A 21,979-nucleotide genomic window follows, 5' to 3' on the forward strand; every position below is an offset into this window, starting at 1 on the left:
CCCTTATTTCAGAAAAAAATATTCCAACGATTTTTCATTTTTATTTCTTATGCCTTACCTCTTGAAAAAAAATCAAAAATAATTTTCATTTTCATGCTTTACTATAACCGTACCTCCGGAAAAAAAAATCTGATTTTTTTTTCTTCCATTTTTATGCCTTATTTATCTTACCTCCAAAAAAAAATTCAAAGATTTTTCATTTTTATGCCTTAATATAACCTTATTTCAGGGGGGGAAATCTGAATTTTAATGCCTTACTATAATCTTACCGCTGAAAAGATTCCAAAGATTTTCCATATTTATGCTTTACTATACGCCTACCTATGGAAAAAAAAAAAATTCGCCATTTTTTTCCCTTACTAACCTTATTTCAGAAAAAAGTTGTTTTTATGCCTTATCTTCGAATATTTTTTTTTCCAGTTTGTCTTACTATATCTTACTTCAGAAAAAAATATTCCAAAACTTTTCTGTTTTTATACCGTACCTCAGAAAAAATATTCCAAAATCTTTCAACTTTTATGCCTTACTATAATCTTACCTCAAAAAAAATTGCAAATATTTTCCGTTTTTATGCCTTATTTCCAAAGAATTTTTTTCTTTCAATTTTTTTAACCTTACTATAGCCTTAATGAAAAAATATTCCAAAATCTTTCAATTTTTATGCCTTATCGTAGCCTTATCTGAGATAATTTTTATGCCTTACAAATAATCTTACTTCTGAATTATGTAATAGTTATTAATTATCAATGCTGTGATTACATTTATAATTGATCCCAGCCCTGTCTGAGCTGTATTATGACACTGGTTAACCTCTTACCAGGTAAATCACCATGGTAACTGATGGTAAACTTTATCAGCATCTTTTCAAGTTAAACAGAACACAAGAACTCTTCCCACACATTTCCATTCTTTTATTTTGTAGTTTCAAAATGGCAGGAAGTGAGAGGCATTATTTACACAGAAACCAATGAACAACACAAACACTATAAATACAAAGTCTCCGGTTTGATTCTAGGTGAACCAGAGCCTGAGTCTCCTTAAGGATCAAAGTGCTACTCTGAAGAACAGAAGAAAAAAAAAAAGGAGTCCTTAGTGTTGGAGGAAGACGAGGGTGAGGTTAGGACGTCCTCTTCCTCACTTTGTTGGTTAACGTCTCATATTTGGTCCAACTCCAATCCTGCTCCTGAAAAGTTAGAAAACCATCAAAAATACATACATTATTATGTTTATAGTTCAAACTCATCACCTGCTGTCAAGGGTGGCCTCAATTATAATTGTAATAGTGTAATTAATATTTTTTTACAATTATTGCATCACTGTAATTTTAAAAATCTGTTATGTAATGTATGAAATGTATGAAAATTCTATGAAAATTGTCAATTATAATTTAACAAAAAACTGTGGAACAATGTTACAGTTCTATGCCTGCTGTAGATAAACACTGATAATATCTAAACATGTATATCTATATAGTCAATTCCCAGCGGTCTATGAACTCACCACAATGCTCTTAGCCTGTTCGTCTGCTGCTTCTTGCATCAGGCTGGTCAGCTGACTCAGGTACTTCTGGTTCTCCTGGAGGAGGCGGGGCGCCGCGTCACTGTTACACACACACACACACACAGGTCAGTGAATGCACACACACACAGATTAGATGTCATTGGTCACCTGTCGTTAGGTCCAGGCAGTGATGTCAGAGGACTGGGTGAGCTGATTGGCTGAGCCGACTGGGACCACTGGGACACCTGAAGCATGTTGGTGGACTCTGGACTCACCGCCATAGAACTACGGGATGAGTTCTGAGCCTAAAACACACAAACATTCATTTTACTGAAAGTGTTGATGTGAATAATAATCCACTTTCAGAATAAAAGCAGAGACTCACACAGGCGATCTTGAGCAGGTGCCAGAACTCTCTCTGTCTCTTGATCTGCATGGTCATCACAGTGCTGTCAGCGTCTTTGATGTTCTCCAGAGTTTTCTCAATACGTGGAAACAGATCAATAATCTTCTGTTTGCTGCTCAGGATTTTACTGTGAAGGATACAAAGGATGTAGATTTAAACACAAAAGAAGCTGCAGCTCATTGAATCTGTCCAGTTTATAACTAAAGAACACTTTAATGTTTACATTATGTTTATAGATCTATGGGTGTTTGTTTAATGCAACATTTTCTACAAAAAACAGTTTTTGTGTGCATTAATAAAGATTCATTCTTTAAACTGGTACGTATCAGTAATGTGTTGTATTAATTATACTGTGTGTGTCTACCTGAGGTGTGTGAACAGGTCTTTGAGGACCTTGTCCTGGTTCTGGACTGTCTGGATGATGGCCTTCACCATCTCAGAGCTGTCACAGCTCACATCAGAATCAGGCCCTAGAAACAACACCTGCTTTTATTCTGAAGGGAGTGCCATTTCCTCTTTTAAAAACACTTTAATCATTTAAATGTATTCAGACTCCATGTTAGAAACAGGAAGTGTTCTTTAAAGAACAGTGAAGTTTTTTTTCACAGAACATTTCTATATGATGATTGGACACATTCTTACCTTTACATTTCATCTTCAGTTGCTTGTAGAGCTCCATGGCTTTCTCTTCTCTGTAAACACACACACACATTGTGTTACAGAGAATCAAACACACAGGTTGTGTAGCTGTGCGTCAGCCACACACTCACAGCTGCTCCATCTTGTCTCCTTGGCGACGAGCATATGGACTCCTCTGGAGCTCCACGATCTCTGAGTGAAGAGCTAAGATCTCATCGTCCAGATGGTTCACCTCCGCCACCTGTAGGACAGCATGGGAACAGCAGGGAGAGCCTGTTATAGCTCCGCCCCATACATCATTACACTCCCTTATTATTAATATCAAACTGACACATGTTCTTAATAACTGATGCCTTCAAGAACTAAGAATAACAATTTGAGCCCATTTTTGCTTATTTTTACTTTTTTTACAACTACACCAAACTTTCCATATTTTAACCTATTTTCATCAGTTTTTCTTGTCACATTTTTGTTCTTTTTAATGCATTTTTGCAACATTACTCCCATTTATGAAGCTTCTCATTTCATTTTAATGCATTTTCTAGGGTTGAGAATCCCTGGTGTAACTAATAACGGTCGCTTGCTGCGTATGAACAGTCAGTGTCAGTGAGGATGATGATGGTAGCCATGGCGACCTCTGGTACCTGTGCAAATGCTGCAGCTCTCTCCTCGTTCTCCTGCCAGGCCTTCAGCATCTTCTCTGAGGCTGAACAAACACCAACAGCTGAGTGAGTCACAGTGGGAGGAACTTGGAGGTGATGGGAGGAGCTAACGTTGCTTACATATGCCGTAGTGCATCTGGTCGCTGTACTTCTCCAGGTCGTACTGGATGCTGCTCTTAAAGAAGTCCAGCTTAGCTTTGAGCTGCTGGGAGAACCCAAACATGCTGTTCTTATAGCGCGTCAAGTTGGTGTTGTAGCGCAGCAGACTGAGCCTGCACAGGAAACAGGAAGAGAGTGTCTCACAAACAGACACAGGCAGAGAAAGACAGGAAGTGAGGGGGCGTGGCCTACATGGCAGCCCTCTGTCCCTGGAACAGTCTGCTGTAGTCATCCTTCAGTCCACAGATGTAGCTCACTGCTTCTCCCCAAACCTTCTTCAGAACCACCAGGGGGAGCTGGATTCTGGACTCCTGGACTGGAAGCACAGGGTCATCATGCTGGTCCACTTCCTAGTTCACAGGAAGTTCACAGGAAGTGGACAAGATTGCACTCACCGATGGTGTTGACTTTCTCTGGGAGACGTCGAGCGCTGAATGGACCAGAGTACTGAGTAATACTTTTATCAAACAGGTACACGATGTAGGAGTCCCAGCCTCTCTGTTCACAGGACAAGAACATCAGGTTCTACTATAGGTTCTACTACATGTTCTACTATAGGTTCTACTATAGGGTTTTACTATAGGTTCCACTATAGTTTCTACTATAGGATGCAGACATCAAACTTGTCAACATCACTGAGCAGGGAGGAAAGTGAAATGGTGAGAACAGTAAGTGTAGAACAGTTAGAGAACACGTACCACTCCGTCTAGAACACACTGGGCCGCGGCCTTCCTGGGGTCCAGGGACACGCCCGTCTCCTGTAGCAGCTCCTGATTGGCTACCTCGATCCTGGTCTCTACCTCTATTCTCTTCTGCAGACTGTGGAGACTCTCCTCAGAGCTCAGCTGGAAGGAGTGGACCTGGGCTGTGCTCATGTTCAGGATGTGGACCACCTGCACAGAACCACAACTACTGAACCAGCCTCAAAGACAACAAATCACAGAGCAGAACCACTGAAGATCACCTGACATTATTTATTAACATCCTAACTAACTTCATTAGCCACTCCTTCATTACTATAGTTTATCCCCACAATACAGTAGTCTCAAAGCTCTACAATATCAGCTCATTCACACATTGATATTCCGATGGGACCGAGCTGCAGGCAAGGCACTAGTCGACCACTGGAAGACACTTATGGTTCAGTGTTTGCACAAGGACACTTCAGCACATAGATACATATGGATCAGAAGACCACCCCTCTACCACCTGATCCATGAAGAAGAAGAAGAGGATCATGTAACATCTTCACCTCCCTTTTATAATAAAATGATTTTTACACAGCAGAGGGGTATAAATGATGGACGTGTAACCATAGTTACAGCTGATCACCTTCATACTGAGAACCTGCTCCAGAACATCAAAGCACAGAGGTTTCTTGTTGTCCACATTGACCTTTCCTCCTCTCAGACTGGGGTCCCACATCAGCATGAGTTGGAGCAGACTCTCCATCGGCTCCAACAGAGTCCTGAAACCACAGAAGAAGAAAAGGAAGAAGAGGGGTGGAGTCAGAGCTGGGGGATGGAGAGGTATGACCAATGGTTCCTGGAGGAGGTCCAGACCTGCTCAGGTTGTTAGGGTAGGGCAGGTGGGTGGAGAAGCGAACCTCTCCATTCAGCTCCTCCACAGCCATGATGTCCTTTGGTCCTTTATGTCTCACTTTACTGGCCCTGTAGAGGAGATGGTTACCATGGTTTCCAGCAGGTTACCATCACACCTCACAGCAGCCCTCATACAAAAGGTTAGTGTAAACCTCTCCTTCACGTCTATCAGAGCTTCCTGTGTCAGTCTAAGCAGAGTCTGTTTCAAATTCCTTAGAAACATGTTGAGGTGAGGGAGAAGAAACGTGTTACAGACCATTAATGATGTTCTTCCAGCCTGAGCAAGGTCAAAGGGTAAAGGGGTGGGCTAGATTTAATATTTTCTTCCTGGGCCAATGAAAGATAAAGTGATGATGGTTTTGGATCCTCCTATGTTCTAATGTTGTGACTCACCACTGCACAGGCTGCAGGTTGTGGAGGAATGGTCTGAACCCACAGCTACACTCAAAGATCATGGTTCCAAAGCTCCAATAGTCCACGGTCACTGTGTAAGGTTTGTTCTCAAACAGCTCAGGGGCCTGGAAGAGGGACAAGTTGTTCCATCTGTGACACAGAACCAAAGAACCGCTAACAGAACCATTAACTCCATACCAGGTACTGGATGGTCCCCACAAAGGAGGTGCAGAGGCTGCCCTGGTCCAGGTCTTTGGCGTAGCCCAGGTCTATGATTTTATGGACCAGCTGTGGAGCAGAAGGACCTCAGCAAATACCAGGAAGACCCACGGGTCACATGACACAGGTCACATGACATCACTGACCCACCCACAGGTCACAGGACAGCACAGACCCACCTTCCCACCGATGTCCTGGAGAACGATGTTCTCAGGTTTCAGGTCTCTGTGAATGATCTTGTTCTCGTGGAGATACTGGATCCCAGATCCTGGAACAGCAGATCAACCAATCAGTGACGAGCCTCTGCTCTACCTCACTAATATTAGCCACAGCATTAAAAGTCACGTGTGATGGATGCTGCTCTAGGTTTAGGAGAGGCTCCGCCCTCTATCTTAATCCTAATAAAAATGATGGTGTAATGATGACGCTACATGTTCTTCATCCTGAGTCTGGATCAATGGATCAATAAGATCATTAAGATTATAATAAAATTAATAACATTAATATGATCTCCCTAAATGAAAAACATGTTAGTGTAGAAACGTGAGAACTCACCAACATCGTTGAGTAGAGAGAGAACCTCACTCTCCTTCAGACCACAGCAGTTCTCTGGTCTGCTCAGCAACTGGAACACACACACACACAAAATCAGATCAGATGTATACAGTGAGGTGATGGCATTGTAAAAGGGCGTGGCCTACCTTCCTCAGGTCTCCTCTAGAGCAGTACTCCATGGCGAGCAGGGGGAGGTCGTTTAAGGAGATGTGATGCATTTCCTCTGGGACGTCCTGGGCTGTCACTACGTTGATGTGGTTCAACCTGAGAGGAGAGAAACCTTAGAGATGTTTCAGCTGTGAGAACAATCTATCACTGACTGATCAACTCTGCATGTTCTATTATAGAAAATGAGCAGGAATAACACATTCTAAACAGCCTCAGAAAAACATCCTGATGTGTGGACATCAACGTATCATCAGGAGCACAGGGAGGTGTTTGGGATCCACTGATCACTAATGATCCATGATCTACTGTGATCCACTAATCACTATTGATCCATGATCTACTCACTTCTTCATGATCTGGATCTCTCTGCTCCATCTCTCCTTGTTCCTGGGTGTGAGCTCCAGTCGACACATTTTAACAGCCAGCTTCTCATTGGTTTCCTGTGAACACACACACGCACACACACACAGAGTGACTGAAAAATAAATGTTAAACACATGCACTAAAACTCTTTAACACACTTTGATTAGTTTGATATTGATCAGTAATTAATGGGAGAATATCACTGACATTTTATCTGCAAAAAGACAAACAACTGATCAATGTTTATTAGTTTGAAGAAACAAACATTGGGGGAAAAAAAAACAGTGGATCTGCTGTGACTCACTCTGTGTTGGTAAAGGTAAACGTGAGCAAATCCTCCCATTCCCAGCCTCTCCTTCAGCTCCCAGTCCCCACAGCTCTGGTTCTGCCTGAACGGAGGTTTCTCCATCATATCAGGACATCCTACACACACATACACTTATTACATGTTTGGTTTCTCCATCATATCATGACATCCTGCACCAAAACATACATTTATTACATGTCAGTGTTCATGTTGAAATAACAAATGTGAGACATGAGGAGTAGGATTAAATAACTCAGACTTACTACTCCTTTTGTGAACATGGAAATGTTTTATTGAAATATTCTTACTTGGTGTTTTTGACTTGTTTTGTAACATTCCTTTTATTTTATATGTATTGTTATTGTTTTTACATGTTCAAAAATAATTAAATCTAATCAAACATTAATCACAGGATCACAGCAGATCTACACTGGAATCACAAGCACTGTTAATAAAAAAAAATCTCAAACTAATTTAAAAAAATAAATAAAAATACCTTAAAGGTTTTTTTTTATTAATCAGAAAATCAAAACAAACGAAAGAATTAAATGCAATAAAAGAGGCAAACATTATCAAAGCGGTGGGTAAATATTGACAAACATTGGGAAACCACATTTCACGCTAACATTAACATCTCTTTCCAGTGGTGGTAAACGATGCACATCAGGACCCGGTCCAATGTAGGCACAGAATGTCACGGTCACAAATTTAGGTGTAACACCTGATTCAGCAGATAATCAGTGACGCTTTCATTTCATGACTGTGTTTACATCCTGGGTTAAACTTCATGTTAAACGAGCTATTATCAACCTAAGTGGCCAACAAACAAACAATAGAAAAATGTGTAATTATAGTATTAATCCAATTATTGAAAAATTAACCTTCATAGTAGCTAGGCTAACCCCGGGTAGCTAACTACTGACAGTCCACAACCAGGAAATAGACAGAGCCGCAGCTCAGGTTTCTAACATCGGAATGAAAGAAGCAACACATTGTGTTTTAAATGTGGAATATAAGAAAAGTGAGACTCACGGTGAGTTTTTAGAGCCTTTCATTAGCCGCAAACCAACAAAACACGAAGCTCCGACGGCGCTCGGCTGTTTACGGAACAGGGTACGCGAGGCAGCGCGACGTAAACAGTACGTACGACGTGCCCAGCGTGCTTACGGCATCAGATCCGAGCAGAGGATGGGTGAAGTGATAAAATAATCAAAATTAAAATATGTATTTATTGATTCCTATATTTTGTAACCCTGGCATTATTTTTTTCTTTTCTTTATATATTTCTTTTTTCTATAACATGTTTCCATCTATTGTTTGTTACTGAAATTTAATTTTTTTAAAAATAGAAAAAGTGTCATTAACAAAAGCGCTAAAATAAAACAAAACAAAATGAAATGAAATAAACCCTGCAACTATGAGAAACAAGCAGGTCTGAAAATGGATGGATGGAAAATAAAATATTGGGAATTTACTTATTGCTACATCATGTTTGTCTCTCTGTTGTCTGTGCTGATCTGTAAATCTTGATGTTCTCCACTTACTCCACCTCTCAGTCTGATTCTGCTGGAGCTTCTTCAGAGTGAGTGGACATATTTTTTTTAATCACTCAATTTAAATCAATCAATTAAATGCCATGAATATATTTCATGGCATTTAATACTATAGAAAGAAAATTCTATTAAAATATTTGTATTTAAGGTGCAGAATAAATTTAAAAAATACAATAAATAATGATAAAATGAATAATACATGGAATAGATGAAATATATATGTTTAACAGTATTGAAACTAATTAATTTAAAATAATTAAAGATCTTAACCCTAACCCAAAGGACAATGAAAGGCGTTACGTTTCCTCCAACTGTGGTGCCAATGCAATGTGTTGATAAAGAATGAAATTGTGAACCATTCCAACATTTTATTTGATCCTCTACAGCAGCTTCAACGACTTTACAAACCACATTTCCTTAATGAGGCAGTGACAAATGGATCGAACAGAACCTTCTAAAGGTGAAACACATCATAGCATAGCGTTAAATACAGCCACGTCCTTCATTCACAACTAAAAAACAAGTACACACATACACACACATATAATAATATTAATAATGAGCCTGTGTCTAATACTGATTAGAAATCAAAGCAGGCTATGTTCTCATGCTTTATTTACATTCAGAAATGATGCTGCACCAACGGTGACTTTTTTTGCTCCAGCATGGCAAAGCTGTCGCCATGGGAACCGTCTCCATGCTAACCGGCACCATGGAGACGCAGCATCTGCTCTTTGATGAATGTTGACAACACACAGAGTGGGAGGAGAGGAGAGCTCAGGGTCTGATACCCAGTCCTCACCCATCACTGATCATTGATCACTGATTATTGATCACTGATCACTAATAATTGATCACTGATCAGTGATCAATGATCAAACGCCTCCTGATTTATCAGAAAACCGTCTGATGGCACAAAGTGGTAATGCTTCACCTACAGCATTGCAATGTTTTTACAGCCTTAATGAGTTTGATTCAGTGATTTCACTCATTACAGCTACTTTATTCCCTCACATTATGAATAAAATGCCATGTTTTTAATCAAAATACAAACAGTGACACAGAGCAGGAGGACAAGGAGACATCGGAGACTCGATCAGAGTCTGATTCAGTGATTGAACTCATCACAGCTGTTTGCTTTAAAATGCTTTCGTAATATTAAAAAAAAAAAAAAAAAAAAAATTCTGTTAAAATTATTTTATTTTGAAAGGCTTTATCTGGAGGCTAAACAGTGCTTAGCCATTATAAAGAAATGGCAACAAAATATTTTAACAAAACGTCTACATTTGACCGTGTGGGTTTTATTTGAAAAAACAAGGTCACATGACCGCATTTTCTATTAGAATTATTATTATATTTTAGCAGGACGCTTATTGACTGTGCCTTTGAGCCCTGTCTAACTGAAGTTCATTCATAAAAACAACAGAGCGAAAAACCAATAAACACAGAAAACAAAACATTCAGTAAATGTCCGATAAGAGAACACTGGTGGCCATTTTGAAAAGTGGTTGCCAGGGATACCAGGTCCAGGATAAAAGACCAAATATCATGTTTTTAATCCCAAAATGAAAGTGGAAATACGCTGATACACCTGGTCAAAGGTGAAAAAAAACACACCACGACTGTAAGGCTGCGGTGTTGGATCATGACTCAGCAACAATCTAATCTGCTGTGGTATTCAAATGGTTACTCAGCAAAAATAATGCGCTGTCCAAAGCATGATTCAGCAACAATAATGTGATGCACTGTTCAAACCATGACTCAGAAATAATACTTAGGCAGGCTTTGGTGTTCGAACAATGACTTGGCAACATTTTTTTTTTTTTTAAAGAATCACTTTCTTGGCAAAACTAAAGGAAAAAAAAATCAAATGTTCTTGAATTTCATGAAGGAAAAGTGTAAAAACTCCAAAATCATGTATATAATTCCTGGTTATTTGTGCTGCTTGGGATGGAACGAGGCTTTTAGATGATTAATAAAAGGTAAAAACTAACAAATGCACATGTAAAGTCTACATGTCACATTCTAATCATACAATCGTCTTTATGTAAACACCACGGCGAGAAAAGAGGATGATTTACAAAGCAGCAGTTTGTAAGAAACAAGCAACATTTGTCACGTTTACTACTCATCAAAACCTCATAATCAATGATGGGACAGTGGAGCTGATCAGGCTCGTTTGAGGATCAATGACCTCTAAAGATGGAGAGGACAGCAGTGGATGAGGGTCTGAAGGTGATCAATGTAAAGTAAGAACATGTTAGAGCTGAATCTGAAAGACAAGAACGTGCAACAATCCACACGTTTAAGCCTAAACGACTCAAAGAAACGATCAAACGCACTTATTAAAAACACACACACTCACAGCAGAGACAGAAGTTATCTGATCACTGAGCCAGGAGGTTATATATCAACTCTATTTCATAAACTGCAAATAACTGGAGCAGATTTTAACAAAGTGACGTCCCAACATGCACACACGAAGAACACACACACACACACAGACGGCCCTGACATGGTTTAGCCCTGTAGCTAACCTTTAGCTGCACTATCAGGCCATGCTGTGCATATCCACATGTTTCTGGCTGAGCGGGTAGGGTGAGGGGGGTGGGAGGGGTCAGTGCCCCCTCTGGTCAGATGGTGGCACTGCAGCTGCTCGTTGGTTAAGCCTGAGTCATGATGGGCTGGAGGTGAAAAAGAACTTTCCCTCAGAGGGAATCTTTTCAGAACAATCTCCTCTGATTATTCTAACGTTTGAGAGTAGAAAAGTAAAATATGATTATCACGTAGCGCTTCATCAGGAAAATGCTCTGAATATACTGTAAATATACATCAGATATCCTAAAATATCAGCATGGAGCAATATATACAGTACATCACATCCTGAATGTTTACACACACACTCACACTCACACTCACACACACACACACGCACACACACACACACACACCCACGCACGGAAACATTCAGGGTCTGCGCGGTGAGCAGAGGTTTGTGCTCCTGAAGTCATACTGGATGCAGCATGCGGAGAAAACAAGAGAAGAAGAAACCAACAGAAGGTCACGAGACGAGAGAGAAAAGAGACACGCTGTGGAGTCTGCTGTGACCTTTGAACCCAGCCTGTAGACGTGGAGAATTGAACAAAGATGGTGGGTGTGGTTAAAGATGGTGGGCGTGGTCCTATGTGGCAGGCGTGGTCAAAGCTGGTGTTTGTGGTTAAAGATGGTGGGCGTGGTCATATGTGGCGGGCGTGGTCAAAGCTGGTGGGCTTGTCCTCGGCGTGTGGCCGCTCTGATGCGTGGGCAGCGTGTGAAGCTCAGTCTGCTGCTGGTCCACACAGAGCCCCATGGTCCTAAGCTCCTCCCTCGGTGAGAGGTTCAGGTGCCGGACGGCGCTTCCTGTTGGGGGAGGACTGCTGCCCCCTTCACGCTAAGCTCCTGGATCTCAAATAAAAAGCGGTGACGGTCAGTGCCGAGCCGCTCCCGGCGCCCTGGCTCCGCCCTCACTTCTTAACGGCCTGTCGGTAGCTGTGTCTCTGGCCCTCGGGCCGTGGTTTGCTGCTGGCGCTGCTCGCCTTGCTGCTGTTAGCGCCATCGCGGGCGCTGCTAGCCTGGCTGATGCTAGCCTGGCTAATGTTAGCCTGGCTAATGCTAGCCTGGCTGATCTGAGAGGCCTGGCTGCTGTCCTGCAGCGTGGGGCTGGATTGGGCTCTCTGCAGACCACCATCCTCCAGCAAAACCGACTCAAACACTGACAGATCCTCCTCACCGCTACGGATCTTAGCGCGCAGCAACATCACGTACGTACCATAACGGGTTTTCTGTAGGAGACGAGAAGTAAAAGAAGAAGACATTATCAGCTCAAGACAGTTTCTATTCTTAGACAGAATCAAACACGTGTAAAAGGTTAAACTCGACTCACCTCAAAGTCTAAGTAATCGTCTCTAAGGCGGTATTCCTCCAGCTCACGACCTTTGACCTTGCGGTCAGGAGGGAAGGAGCGTAGCTCGGCCAGTTCAGTGGAGATAGTTCTGAATCGAGCTTCATGAGACCGGATCTGCTCCTCCTGAAGGACCAGGATCAGAACAGGCCACTTAAGGGGCGGGGCATAACACAAGCATTCTTCTTCTTCTTAGAGCCTGATGTAGAGCAGTTTGTAGCTAACCAAACAACTAACAAAGTACCGTGGCTCAGTGGTAGAGTGGGTCGCCCAATAACCAAAAGTTTGGGGGTTTGAATCCTGCCCTAGCCAAGTCATTCTTGTTGTGTCCTTGGGCAAGGCACTTTACCCACATTGCCTAGTATGAATGTGGTGTGTGATTGAGTGTTGGTGGTGGTCGGAGGAACTGATGGCGCACTATGGCAGCCTCGCTTCTGTCAGTCTGCCCCAGGGCAGCTGTGGCTACGATAGTAGCTTACCACCACTGTGTGTGTGCAGTGAAAGAATAATATTGTGAACTTTGAGTGTCTATCATAAAGCGCTATATAAAATCCAATGCATTATTATTATTATTATGAACCAACCATCACGAAGGAACAAATACTCTAACTAACCAATCAATCAACCAACTAACTAACCAGCTAAGAACAAACTGACCAACTAACAGGCAAATCATTAAGAAACAAGTACACTAACAAATCACTGAGTAACAAAAACAACTAAACAATCAATCAACCAGCAAATCACTAATCAATAACTAATTATTAACCAACCAAAGCAAAGAGCACTAACCCTAACCCATGTACCAACTATAGGTAATAACTAACCAGCTAAACCTAACCCCTCCTCTCCCACAGTGTGAACCAGAACCAGTAGTAGAAAATATGTTCTCTAACCTCAGAGAGCTTGGAGGACGACCCTGGTAACAAAGGTCTGCTGAACTTCTTCTGAGATCCGATGGCAGCAGGGAACGGAGGAGAGGAGAACATGGCCGCCACTGTGTTGATCCTCGTGATCCAGCTCTGCATCTGCTCAGCGTTCCTGTAACAAGAACACGTGATGTGCTTGAACACATCAAAGAACCATTGTGGAGCCAATTAACAGGAGAGAAGAATAGAAGGAATAGAAGGTCCATCACATGAGCCATCCTCAGTCCCTCAGGAGGAGAAACACACAGGATCTGGGACAGGCTGCTCTAGCAGCACAACATCACACACACACACACACACACACACACACACACACACACACACACACACACACATACCTTATCTTTATTTTAGTTTTGTGTGTTTTTGGAGTCACGTGTATTGTTTTGTGTGAAATCATGATGTGTATCTTTAAGGTGAGGGAGAAGAAACTAAGGATGAATCTTTGTGTTGGATGTGTTATAGACGATTAATGTTCTTCTTGCTCTGAGACTGAAGGAACTCTATACAGAGACCACTACACATGTTGATAGCTTAGCGTGTAGCAACCAATCCACATGTTTCTTAGTTAAGCACGTAGTTACCAGTCCCATATAATTGGGTTAGCTTCGCATGTAGTCACCAGTCCCACATGTTTGGGTTAGGTTAGCATGTAGCAACCAGTATCATAGGTTTGGGTTAGCTTAGCATGTAGCAACCAGTCCCACTTGTTTGGGTTAGCTTAGCATGTAGCAGTGCAAAAAGGCAAGGCTGTGTGTCCCTCTAATACGCAGAAATCTAAACGCTTGATATTTGGAGTCAAATGTAAAGATTTCTCTTACTTATCATTTTATTCTGTCTTCAATTCTGCAGGTTTTCATCTCTTAGAGAAACAAGTTAATGAAATAAGGATAAAATCCCAGACATTTGGTATAAACTTTTCCCTGTGAGCTGGTTTAAAGTGCTGAGTCATGTTCTGTAGCTATGCTGCTATAGGTTTAGATGTAGCGTTACCATGTCACTGTATCTCTGAGAGCCAATGGGAAGCATCAGTTAGACTCACGGAGCCTGAAACAGGTAAACCCTCCAGTCTGCGGTGCGCAGGTAGAACACGTTGGCTCTCTTGCTGTAATCCGACGCCTTCATGGCCAGGGAGTGATGGATGGAGACAGCGTTTTTCAGGTCTTCATCAGAGAGTTGTTTATCAGGCCGATATTCTCCCTGCAGGACACAGACATGAAATGAGTTCAGGGACAAACTCAGATCAGAGGAGTCGTTAGCGCTGATGAGCTAACGGAGGGTGGAACACTGCAGAAAATCATGAGCAGAGAGGCGGTAGGGTGGGGTTAGCATCACTGTTAGCATCACATGCCAAGGTTTGAAATGTGTGTAAATATTATTCTTATCATGGGATGCAAACACAGGAAAAGGTCAGTCAGTCATGTAAACATTTTTTAATCCACAAACCTTTTGGAGATACAGGATTAACCCTTTGAGGATGGCGTAGAACGTCTTCCAGCCTCTCTTTCCTCTCGGCGCTGCAAGAGCAACACACATAGAATTATTTTCATCGCTCTGAATAAATAATTTTGAATAAGAAGTTCTCAACAAGAGGGTCAGTAAACTGTTTGCAATTACAAAGAAAGTATGCTTTTATTCTGAAGGGGACTAATCTATCAGTCTGTTGAATTTGTTTGAGATCGACAACTTTCCTCTATTTGTCTTGTTTTTTAAGGAGAGATAGGAAGTCAGGTTAAGTTAGAGCTGAAGTTTATTTTGTTAGTTTAACATGTACTACCAGTCCCACATGTTTCTTAGCTTAGAATGTATCCACTTGTTCCACATGTTTGGGTTAGCTAAGCATGTAGCCACTAGTTAATATCCTCTATTTGTTTTGTTTTTAAGGATAAATAGGAAGTCAGGTTAAGGTAAAGCTAAAGTTTATTTTGTTAACACGTTTGGGTTAGCTTAGCATGTAGCCACTAGTCCCACATGTTTGGGTTTGCTTAGACATTTTTAGATGGTGTTATGTTACAACATTATCTAAACATTAAAGGGGTAAGGTGAACACATGGTGCACAGTAAAACTCTTTTCTATCCTAAACAGTAAACACCTCATAAATAAATTGTGTTTATCAGGTTGAGGGAATTTGCAACGAGTGAAAAAATATCCTGTGCTTTTATTTTGAAAGAAATGTATCTATTTATTGTCCCTCTAACAGAATGAATAGTTATAAAACACTCGTACTTCTCTTTCCGTCTGAGTCTGCATGAACTTTCCGGACCAGGAAGCCGTTCTTGTAGAGTAGCGTTCCCATTGGCTGGTTCCCGTCGCTCACAGGTTTCCCGCAGGACGCCTCCTGGACGGACGTTGAGGCGTCGCCGTCGCACAGGCTGTCCCCAAGCTCAGAGAACGACTTCCTCAGCTCCTCTTCGTCGCTATGGAGACAAAGGATGGATCCCATGGAGATGAACACGTACGTGTCATGTGTCATCATGGAGGTGTTTGTCCTGTCAGTGAACAGCTCCTCCCTCACACGGGAACATGAGTAACCATCGTACACTAAAACTCAGCTCTGACATTTAAACACTGATGAGCCCCAACTTCACAATAATTCAATTCATTCCTTTTTTAATCAATTAATAAACAAAAAACGGTTAAAATACACTATGTTCAGAGTCTAGTTGCTTTTAAGCTGTTGTTTTTATGCATTATAGTTTTGATCGTTTCTGTTTTAAATGTTTCTTTACGTTTTGTTTTTGCTTCCTCACGGTGTGGGCTGAAATATAACCCTGAAGCATTAGCATTTAGCATTAATTAACAAATTGTAAAATGTTAGCATCCATTTAAACACAACTAGCATTTGCTGCTACCCACAAAATAGCATCCCTGTTAGCTTCAGCAGTTGTTTTTTTTTATACCTAGCATAGCATTCTGAGTGGTACTGAGTTACTTCTTGTTTTTGCCACACTGTTAAATTTTACCTTTTGCAATTAGCATTAGCATTGCTTAAGCCTCAATCATGGCTTCCTTGTTACTGTTAGCATTGCCTTTTATCTTCGGTGCTAGCAGCTCACATTTATTTTTAGCTACCCCGCTAACCCTTTTATTTGAGTCCTAACTGTAACTCTATCCCTAACCCTAAAATGTTTATTTTAGTCGGATATGTATTTTTATTAATTAAATTAACAAAACCCACATCAGCAGTGAGGGCGGCGCTTTAGACCACTCAGCTATTGGAAACGTACCTTTAATGTACCTTCAGGCACTCTTTACTATTTCACTAAGCATTAGCTTAAGTAGTTTTCTCTAGTAAAGTATGGCTGTTACAGGTTTATTATTAGCATTAGCATAGCTTGAATCTTCAGTGAAACATAAATAATTAATGATTTCTTTCTTATTGTTAACATTAGCTTTGGTCTCTAGATGCTAGCGGCTACATTATTTCATCAAGCATTAGCAAAGGCCCGCTTACTGTTTCTTTAGCAATACTATTTTGTCAATACAGGACTAGCCATGCTCTCCAATGAAAATTAGTTATTTTATAACCAATAAGCAGTGATTCCATTTTCTCTGAAATGACAGACAATGCTAACAAAGCAGCAGCGCTAATCTCTTCCTACCCTCAATAATGCACTGCACGCTTCTCTTGGTGTTTTTAAAGGGATTTGTCACATTAGCGGATGATTCGCGCTTAAGGTGCCATCGCCCCAGCTAGCTACGCCCCACTTGTTAGCTCATTAGGCGCAAAAGTTCAGGAAATAAAAGATGGGAAGATGGTTTTTGAGTAAAAAAACAGCACAGAACAGCAGTTAACCCTGAACATGGAACACAGAAAACAGAACAGCAGTTAACCCTGAACACAGAACAGGAGGAGACGAAGCAGAGTAGAGCCTGTTGCCTGGTAACTGCTGCCTGAATCCTCAGCACAACAAAGTGAACGGAGAGCGAGGGGGATGGAGGGATGGAGAATGGATGGATGGAGTTAGGAAGACAAACGCGATGCGTCTCAGATGGTTGATGATTATCCACGACAAGATGAGATAACAGAAGCAACAGAGAAAGAAACATGGAACATTAAGATGATAAACAAATGAAGGAAAGTAGCCACAACAAAAATAGGAATAGAAAAAAGCAAAGGAAGGAAAAGTAGAAAAGGACAGGACAGCAATTGAACTGGAAATAAATGAACAGGAGTGGATGTATGGAATTGAAAGGATAGGATAAAAGAAAAGGAATAAGAAGATAGAATCTGAAACATTTCTGTGTTAAATGTTCACATTAATTCTACACTTCTCTCACATTCTCTCTGGAATTTATTAAACCCATTAGTTTGTTTGATCTCAAGTGGGCTGCAAATTTTAAGGGGGAAAACAAGCAATTTCAACATTATTCAATAGTATATAGTCATCTTAATTCTGTAAAGCGCTTTGAGTGTCTATGATAAAGCGCTATATAAAATCCAACGCATTATTATTATTAAATCTTTGTTTTAATCAGAAATAAAATTGGTTAAAAGTGGCCAAAAATGGTGGTGAAATGGGATTTTAAAAAGCACAGAAATTTGTTAAAAGTTTCAAATTAGAGTTGGCAAAAACAGACAGAAAAAGTGGTCAAAAGGGTTCAAAGTGTCAATTATGGAACAATTAGTTTAAACTGGCCAATAATGCACATTACAAATGGTGAATGAGGTTGAATTGGCAAAAAATAGGCACGACATATAGTGAAAAGAGGTTAAATGTGACAATAATGGGTCAACATACTGTATGTGAGGTGGAGGTGGAGAAGTGGTTGAAAAGGTTTATACGTGCTGAAAATGTCTTGAAAGTGGAAAAAATGTGTAGAAAAGGCATTGGAATGAGTTTGATGAGTCAGAAAGGGGAGCAATGAAGCAAAAATGCATTAAATGGAGCAAAAATATGGCAAGAAAAAGTCATGAAAATAAGTTGGGCCCAAATTGTTCAGAAAATATTCTTAGTTTCTTGAAGGCATCTGGCGAACCCCTCCCAGTGTCTCGCTACCCCAAATGGGGTCCTGGCCCCAAGGTTGAGAACCCCTGCTTTAGAGGATAAACGCCCTATACTCCAAGCTATAAGTAACACAGTAAATCAGTTACTGAGCTGGACATGATGAACACATGATGATGAACACATGAATCATGTGGGCGTTACTTCACACAGGGTAGAAACGCAGCACTTTCTCATCGTTTGTTGTGTCTCGGCCCAGGCAGGCGCACGGAGGCGGTCACTACGGAGCTGTAACCATGGAACCGTAACCATAGCAACAAAGCCGGGGAAAGCTGGTGTTTAATTGGCATCTCGGATGAAACCACAGAGCTGTGATCAGGAATAGCAGCTCTTCACACCATAATGTGTCCCTCACAGCGTCATCAGTGTGTGTGTATGTGTGTGTGTGAAGGAAACATTAATTTTGAATGTAAACCAGAGGAAAATTGGGTCACAATGAAAAAAGTGAGAAATTAAAGGAGAGAAAATGAACAAAAAGTTAAAAATAAATTGTAAAGAGGAGAAAGAACAATATAAAGAAGTACTTACAGTGTCCACTGCAGCTTCTGAGTCTTGATTGAGTTGTAGAGCGCCTGCACGCACGCGCACACACACACACATTAACAAAGGTATTAGCGGCCTGTCGATGAGCCCACACACGCTCAATCAGCTGATCAATAATTCACACTGATGGAGAAAACAATGGCTGTAAATGTTGGTTAAGCTTTGTTTACATTCTCTGACCATCAACCAATCAGGTTTGAGTGTTTGAGGTGAAACGTTGAATATTTGATGATGTGACGAAGCGTCTCATCAGGAAACATCTAGAATATGTTCAGGTTTCATTTATTCTCACAAACTTTTTCAGGAAATTTACTTTGAACTCCTGACATCTTTTGACTGCCAACTGTCAAGTCTTCCTCAGAGGTGATTGCTTTCATGAGTAATTCGTGGGCATGGTCAACCTGAGAGTTCTCCCAGGCTGGCCATGCCCCCTGTCGTCTGATGGTCCCAGGTGTGGGAGTAAGAATGTTGATGTTGAAGCTCCGCCTCCTGATCTCGATGACTTCTTTGATCCAGTGGGCGTATAAAAATAATCACAATTGTTTTTCTATCCAAAATAATGTGAATATAAAGTATTATCTGAAGTAAAAATCTAACATCTGTGTTTTTGTAAATATAATCATGGAGTCATTCTTTAAACATGGTACAATGCTTCATCCAATCAGACAAAGGCTCAGTAAACAAAGATTGTGATGTTTATAAAGAATGATTACACTATGGTTCCATTAGTGGAAACACAGAACGTTTTTGGTTCCGTTTCATTTGGGGTTTATTTGTTTACGTTGATCTTGGTTCTATTGAATTATTAAAGGTTCTCACTGTGTAACAAATCATACTTTATGACTTTCTGAGCTCAGACAGTCTTGAATTGAAGGATTTTTACTGAAAAGCTATAGAATAAATCTTTAATAGATTAGCATGTTGACAACAGTTTAAAATGGTTTAACATGGTTTAAAATGAAATATTTTTACCCTGAAAACTCAGAACAAACCCTGTTTTTGTGTGTTTCTGAGACTGGATTTCTGTTGTTGATAAAAGTCTTTAAAATAAACCAGACAGAGAAAAATGATGACAATAAATCATAAAAATGAAGGTTTTTACACCCAACCGTGCAGCAGAAGAAACATATTGTTTCTCTGTTATTAATGACAGAATAAACCTGCTGTGTTCCGTTTCACACTGAGCAGCAGTAGAACCTTATAATGTCTGAGGACGTTCTGTCCACCACAACTCATATATTTCACACAAACCTTCCTCAGTGTTTTAAAACATGAGAATTCATACATAAATATTTACAACTAAAATCCCTCCTCGTCATGAATCTTTTCTTATCAGGTGATTCTGACCCTAACGTGTGCTGATAACTACTTCCTGTGGGCAGTACCTTCCTTCTCTTGCGGGCCTGTGGGTGGTTCTGTCCATCCTGGGCTTTTCCCAGCAGGTCGGGGAACACCAGGGGTTTGAGGGAGCGTGAGCGAGGGGTTCTGGGGTATCTGAACGGGTCCATCATCCTGAAGTCCCGCCCGTAGCGCACGGTGCACAGCGAGCGTGAGCGCAGCCGACCTGCAGAGTGGAGACTGTTCACCCCGATCATGACCGGGCCCTGCTGGGTCTGGACCGGGTTCTGGACCGGATTCTGGAGCGGAGCAGCTGATGATGAAGGAGCTCCAAGTGTTGATCAACTCTCAGTAGGGATTCCACCTGATGCTGAATTATAGATGCTGACGTCCATCTATTATAGATCCACAGGAGGAGGCGGTGCCGCTGCACCATCCATCAGCATCCAACAGCATCCAACACAACTTTTCTACATTCTTCATTCACGGCCTGTCTGTGGGACAATAATGGATAATGGATGGATGATGGATGGATGGATGGATGGATGGATGGATGGATGGATGGACGGATGTTCTGTCAACGTGTGAACGCACAAGATGGATGCAGAGGAGGATGGATGGAGGGATGGATGATGGATGGATCCCAGATTCAGGAGGTAAAATCCTGTTGCTCGCTCCAACGAGCTGACGGTCACATCATCATCATCATCCTCTTCATCATCGTGTGAATGTCAGAGGAGACGAGCGGCGTCTCTTTCAGTCCCAGTCGCTCCTTCCTTGTCTAGCTGGAAGAGGAAGAGGAAGAGGAGGAAGAGGAAGAAAGGAGAGCAGGCTGCTCACATCGCAGAGAGAGAGAGAGAGAGAGAGATAGCACTCTGCCTCGCTCGCCTGCTGTGGCTTCGTCAATGCGTACCTCCCTCCTCTTCCTCCTCCTCCTCTTCCTCCTCCTCCTCCTCCTCTTCCTCTTCCTCCTCTGTCAGCGACTCACAGCAGGAGAACATGCACACCCTCCCTCTCCCTCAGCTGACTGTGTTAACACTTCTCACTGCGTTTAACGTTCACATCTAAACTAAACTATGAAAACTGACAGCAAACATCCTTTAGGCCAGGGGTTCTCAACATTGGGGTCAGGGCCTCATTTGGGGTCACAAGACACTGGTAGGGGATTGCCAGATGCCTTCAAGATACTAAGTATAATTTGAACAATTTGAGGGCATTTTTGGTTATTTTTACCCTTTTTTTCTGCCACTACACCAAACTTGCCATACTTTAACCTATTCTCATCACTTTTTCTTGCCATATTTTTTATCCTTTTAATGCATTGTTGCTACATTACTCCCATTTCTGGAACTGCTCCACCACATTTCAATTCCTTTTCTGCACAATTGTTTCACTTTCAACGCATTTTCAGCACTTATAAACCCTTTCCACCACTTTTCCTCCTAATGTCACATATGTTGACCCATTATTGTCACTTTCAACCTCATTTTACCATATTTCATGTTTATTTTTTGCTAAATTAACCACAACCACCATTTGTCATGCCCATTATTTGCCAGTTTAAACTAATTGCTCCAATATTGACACTTTCAACCCTTTTGACTATTTTTTCTGTAGATTTTCACCACCTTTTCCACAATTTTTCGACACTTTTAACCCATTTTATTTGTGATAAAAACAAGCATTTCCATCTTCAA

The 21,979-nt window shown here is 41.3% G+C and overlaps 2 protein-coding genes across 4 annotated transcripts in view; both read right to left on the minus strand.

Annotated features, from left to right (window-relative positions):
- Positions 1–896: 896 nt before the first annotated feature.
- Positions 897–8,122, minus strand: LOC114481891 (inhibitor of nuclear factor kappa-B kinase subunit alpha-like). Its single transcript, XM_028476957.1, has 22 exons — positions 8,005–8,122; positions 6,970–7,088; positions 6,648–6,742; positions 6,281–6,398; positions 6,135–6,204; positions 5,759–5,847; positions 5,559–5,648; positions 5,361–5,485; positions 4,929–5,036; positions 4,699–4,834; positions 4,065–4,259; positions 3,762–3,864; positions 3,559–3,682; positions 3,328–3,479; positions 3,190–3,251; positions 2,677–2,786; positions 2,549–2,598; positions 2,271–2,376; positions 1,886–2,033; positions 1,669–1,805; positions 1,501–1,600; positions 897–1,183 (listed from the first exon to the last, which is right to left on the minus strand). The coding sequence occupies exons 2-22, from the start codon at positions 7,075–7,077 to the stop codon at positions 1,118–1,120; spliced, it is 2,292 nt and encodes a 763-aa protein (XP_028332758.1). The 5' UTR covers positions 7,078–7,088; positions 8,005–8,122; the 3' UTR covers positions 897–1,117.
- A 756-nt stretch (positions 8,123–8,878) lies between these two features.
- Positions 8,879–21,979, minus strand: part of LOC114481272 (PH and SEC7 domain-containing protein 2) — a 34,600-nt gene continuing 21,499 nt past the window's right edge. For 2 of the 3 annotated variants that reach the window (XM_028475954.1, XM_028475955.1), the window contains exons 11-17: positions 18,930–18,973; positions 15,622–15,812; positions 14,841–14,911; positions 14,437–14,594; positions 13,362–13,506; positions 12,448–12,591; positions 12,029–12,346 (exon numbers count right to left, since the gene is read on the minus strand). In XM_028475954.1, the coding sequence (XP_028331755.1) occupies positions 12,029–12,346; positions 12,448–12,591; positions 13,362–13,506; positions 14,437–14,594; positions 14,841–14,911; positions 15,622–15,812; positions 18,930–18,973 (1,071 nt within the window). Of the gene's footprint in view, positions 12,347–12,447; positions 12,592–13,361; positions 13,507–14,436; positions 14,595–14,840; positions 14,912–15,621; positions 15,813–18,929; positions 18,974–21,979 lie in introns of all 3 variants that reach the window. The other variant, XM_028475956.1, reaches the window with a different exon arrangement.

The sequence above is a fragment of the Gouania willdenowi genome, chromosome 19 (genome assembly GCF_900634775.1).
Source record: "Gouania willdenowi chromosome 19, fGouWil2.1, whole genome shotgun sequence".
Taxonomy (NCBI): domain Eukaryota; kingdom Metazoa; phylum Chordata; class Actinopteri; order Blenniiformes; family Gobiesocidae; genus Gouania; species Gouania willdenowi.